This window comes from Drosophila albomicans, chromosome 3, assembly GCF_009650485.2.
Source record: "Drosophila albomicans strain 15112-1751.03 chromosome 3, ASM965048v2, whole genome shotgun sequence".
Taxonomy (NCBI): Eukaryota; Metazoa; Arthropoda; class Insecta; order Diptera; family Drosophilidae; genus Drosophila; species Drosophila albomicans.
The window spans coordinates 6,727,046-6,731,650 of record NC_047629.2 but is presented as its reverse complement, the minus strand read 5'-3'; the positions used below and the strand labels follow the sequence as shown (position 1 = coordinate 6,731,650).

General features: G+C 40.1%; 1 protein-coding gene across 1 annotated transcript; it reads right to left on the bottom strand.

The window, feature by feature from the left end:
• Positions 1–501: 501 nt before the first annotated feature.
• On the bottom strand, positions 502–1,829 carry LOC117571102 (guanine nucleotide-binding protein subunit beta-like protein 1). The gene is made up of 3 exons (XM_034253084.2): positions 1,616–1,829; positions 1,044–1,557; positions 502–981 (listed from the first exon to the last, which is right to left on the bottom strand). The coding sequence occupies exons 1-3, from the start codon at positions 1,751–1,753 to the stop codon at positions 662–664; spliced, it is 972 nt and encodes a 323-aa protein (XP_034108975.1). The 5' UTR covers positions 1,754–1,829; the 3' UTR covers positions 502–661.
• Positions 1,830–4,605: the final 2,776 nt, after the last annotated feature.

Sequence of the window (4,605 nt, the reverse complement as noted above, 5' to 3'; positions counted from 1 at the left end):
GGGTCTAGGAAATGAAGAATATCTCAGTTTATTTTCCAAATTTTATAATTTTCAAAGAACTTCAGAGAAAATCCTAATCACTTTAAACTGGAAATTAATATATTTTATATTTGGGAATGAAAATGTAGTAATAAAATTAAATACCAGTCAATTGCCCCAAAATTTGTAGCTTTATGCTTTATGTTTGTGATCGGTAATTTATTCATTATGCAAATATAATATATCTTTGAAGGGTGGATAGAAAAATATAGCTAAAAAGTCGCAGCGTATTCGATTGTTACATTTGAATTCCCCGACTTTATGTAGAATTCTTTTTTAAATATCGTCAAACAGTTGACTAATTCTTTTATTTCTAGACAATGCATTAATGGCATAATATCAACGGCATATATAAAAACGTATTCATAATATTATGACATACTGATACGCATAGTCTAGAATTCGATATATTTTAGATACATGTTCTTCAAAGTTGGTTTGGCTTTCTTCTGCTTTGATGATTCTAATCCAATACAATAATTCTTGCAGAATGCATCTTCATTTATTAAGCATACAAATTAAACTATTTTACAGCTGTCTACGAATTGTCAGTCAGAGAAAGGTTGATAAACTCAACTGTAACACTTAAAACTAGAACAGTAGCGCGGCTATTCACGCTCGCTTAGTTGTACAGATCCCACAGCGAGATCTGGCCATCCATGCCAGCGGCTGCCATAATTGGAGCACGCCACATGCACACAGGTTGCGGGGAATAGGCAATGTCCATAACGCCGCCTTGCTTGTGCTGCGTGAGCACGGCCAATGGACGCAGACTTTTCCAGGAGAAGATGCGTATACGTCCGTCCCAGCCACCACTGGCAAAGACCTTCTGATCGCCACGTATGCGCACACAGTTGACGCCAGGGTTCTTGATGCACAGTTCCGAGCCGCGCTGCAGCTGCATCGATTGCCGTTGATAGCTAAAGGTTGCCAGCTTATCGTCTAAGGGAAAAGAAGGGAAAATGCTATAATCGCTGAGTGTGTAAGGTATATTCATTGCATACTGGCAGTGCCGACAATGCCACGATTGGTTATGGCATCGTAGTCCACAGATATAGCTTCGGGCGCCAGGTCTACAATGTCAATCATGACGCCGGAGCTGAGATCCCAGGTGAGAAAATGTCCCGACTCGTAGCCAGCTAACAGAAAGAGCTGCGATGCACACTCGAAGGGCTTGAAACAGGTGACGCTGCCCAGCTTTGGCAATTGTGGATCATCCGGCAGCAGCATCTGTGTGGGCGCCGCCGGATCTGTGACATGCAGCACCCCAATGGCCGTATCCTCGCAGGGATAGAAGAGCAGCTGTTCGTTTGTGTTATTAGGATTGATGTGCAGCGCTGTTCGGCAATAGCCAAGGTGATTGCCAGGAATGCTGCGCTCCTTCACATAGCTGCTGTTGCTGATCGAGTAGGTGGTGATGGTGCCACCCTTCTCCTGTGTGACAAGGTGTTCTTTTGTATGGTGAAGATTTGTTATTGGCTCGCTGCCCACTTCAAAGTGCATCGGTGATCGATTTGTCTACAAGCCAAACAATGTTATTTGTTGTTATGATATTGTTGTTGTTTTTGTCAGTCACCTGTAGATCCCATAGAAAGACTTTGCCTTTTTGCGTGCCAGCCAGCAGACGTTCGCTTTCGTGGAAACACAGCGAACTCACTGCTCCCATTTCCGGGCACCGCAGACTGAACACGGGATCTGGTGGTAACACAGCCATATTAAGTAGATATTAATTAGTAAAATGAAACTAAAGCGTGCTGCGTTGTTAGCTCGATAAGATAAATAGTGTCGGCGATAGATTGTGGTGGCTGAACGATAGCAATTTGCATGTATTATCGAGCAGCGACAGGTGCATCTCAGCAGTGTGACCAATTTCGATACTTTTCCGTTAAATCTGGCCTATTTGAAGATCGATAATTGAAGAAACTGAAGAAAGTTGGGAAAAGCTGGAATATTGCGTTTTTTTGCTTCACTTTTTTTTTAAATATTGCGAATAGTTTTACTTATAACTATCCTCTAAATGGTTGCCTTCAGATCTGATTGATGCAGCATAGATTGCGGCGCTTGTTCAGTACTCATCTGCCATGAAAAATGACTGCTTAATTATTTTATTAACGAAACTGATTGTAGAACTGATTATTACTCTTTATTTCACAAAAACAATCACGAACATAATTAACAATTCGTTTAATGTCGTTTGTTGGAATACAATATTTGCCCTTAGAATATTATAATTAACCAAGAAAGGTCGGCAACCAAATAAAGTCTTTAAATGTATTTAGATGAAGCTATAAGAAATCCACCACAAGAAATATGCAGTCCACAATATGTGCAACTCACCACAGCCAGCTGCTTTGAATAGTTTCCCACGTATCCGGTAGAGGTCGCTGCTGCAAGGCGCGTCCCACAACATTTGAAATGCGACAATTGAAACTCATAAAACGGAAAATAATAGAAACCCAGCACAAATAATATCAAAAATATTGCCGCACAACCACTGAGTATGAATGGGCTTAAACATTTATAGCAAAATATCATTAAATCACAAAATGCCACCGAAAGCGCCAGTGCTATTAAAAACATAACAAACTGCAAAGCCGGGCGGCTTTAATGGACTTTGACAGCGTCCAGTCTGCCCGGCCTAGACGCTAAGGCAACGATCATAAAAAGACTTGTCAGTTGTACTTGGAGTGACTGTAACAACCTCAGTCACAACTACAACAACAAAACAACAACAGAACAACTAAAAATAAATAAAAGAACAGCGTGGAGAATTATGTGGCCAAAAAGATCGCAAAATAAACATGCTATAAGCTCGTTAATCAATGCTAAGTTGACAGTTTTAAGTGGCTTTACCGATTTTATTTTTTTGTATATATTTTTTTATATGCTTTTCTTGGTGTTGTTGAGACTCCTGTTGCGTCTCACTGCCAAATGATTTAGTAGAAGGTTTGCGGATAAAAACAACGAAGAAAAATCTAATTTTATAGCAAAGAAACAATTTTTTGAAGTGTTGTAAAAATTCCAGAGCTGAAGAATTCGTACTCCCACATTGACTACGTCTAATTGTTAGATGATTGGGGTGCAACAAGTTAACAACTCTCCCGTTAACAACTCTGGCAAGGAATTCCCACAACTCGCAGGCATGAAGTGGAGTTCCTTTAACGGCAAAGCGAATCATAAAAAAGGGTTCAAAGCCTGCATTACTATGCCAAGCTCATTTGCTTTCGTTTCGGTTTTTATTGACGCAGAAACTGTGGAGCAGTCGGACAGACAGACGGACGGAGAGAGAGAGAGAGAGACGGACAAACTGTGGACAACTGGAAGAAGTACATAAATCTTTTTGGCACAGCGGCCGAGGTGAAGCATTTAGTGGCCAAAACTATTTATGCATGTGGCTATGTGGGTAATCCATTTGAAATGGGTCAACGACTACAACAACTGTGGCAACAACATCAACTCCTTAAACGATTCGAATGACCCAAAAGCAGAATAAGCAAACCCAGCCCAGTTCCAGTTCCAGAGATGTTTAAAACATATTAGCTTGTTACCTTAATGAAGTCATAAATTTTCGCTATCGGATTGGAGCATCAGCAACTCCTTGAGCCGAAGCCTCAGTCGCAGTCTCAGTCACAGTCTCCAGGCTGTTGGTTTTCTAAGGAATTCCAATTGCTGCCAGACGTAACCAAAGTGTTTTGGCACATATATCCACAACTATATATATCCATATCCATATCCATATCCAACACACATCTATAGTTATATCCACATATGACCAATGCTCGATAGTTAATCAGGCTTAGTTTGATATATGCTGACAGTGCGATCCTCTGGTGTAGGCCGCCACTCCAGACTCGAGTCCTCATCTCTTCTTGGGGATAACCCGCTGGGCGCGTTCCGCGTATCCGTAGCTTTGGCTATGAAAATGAAGTTATCACGCGACAAACAATGAACCGGGTTGGTATTGCTACCTATAACTTTATATGGTTGTCATTATTAGCCAGAAATTAAATGGCCCTCGGCCAGCTCCCAACTTATTTATGTGCTACCTTAATGGACCTCATCTACTCCATGTTCAACTCGCTATATATGTTAGTGTGCATTATGTAGGAGCCAGTCTGTGTCCAGTGTTGACTTTTTATGTACCTCACGTTCGTTTCTTTTTTTTTTATGGCATTATTTCGCAATGCTCATGGATCATGAATCATATGCCGCATATTCCCGGGAACAACAAAACAGAAAAGTCGCAAAAGCATCGCCAGACATTGCAAAGGTGTTGGAATTTTGATTTGACTGCAACAATGCAGCTCGGGAAGCGATCAATAAAACCTGCCACTTATTTTATTATTATCATCTGAAATACAAAAAACAACATATAAATAACAGATCAATATTATTTTCGGGGGTATTTTGTTCAGGGGTTTTTTTTTATTGATTTCTTCACAAATATTTGCATAATAAAGAAAGTGAAAAATGAGTTTTATAAATGAACTACCGTGAATTAAATTATTAATTTCAATTCGATTGACTTTTCACATTGATTTTATTGTATCTAAATAAAAATGCAAA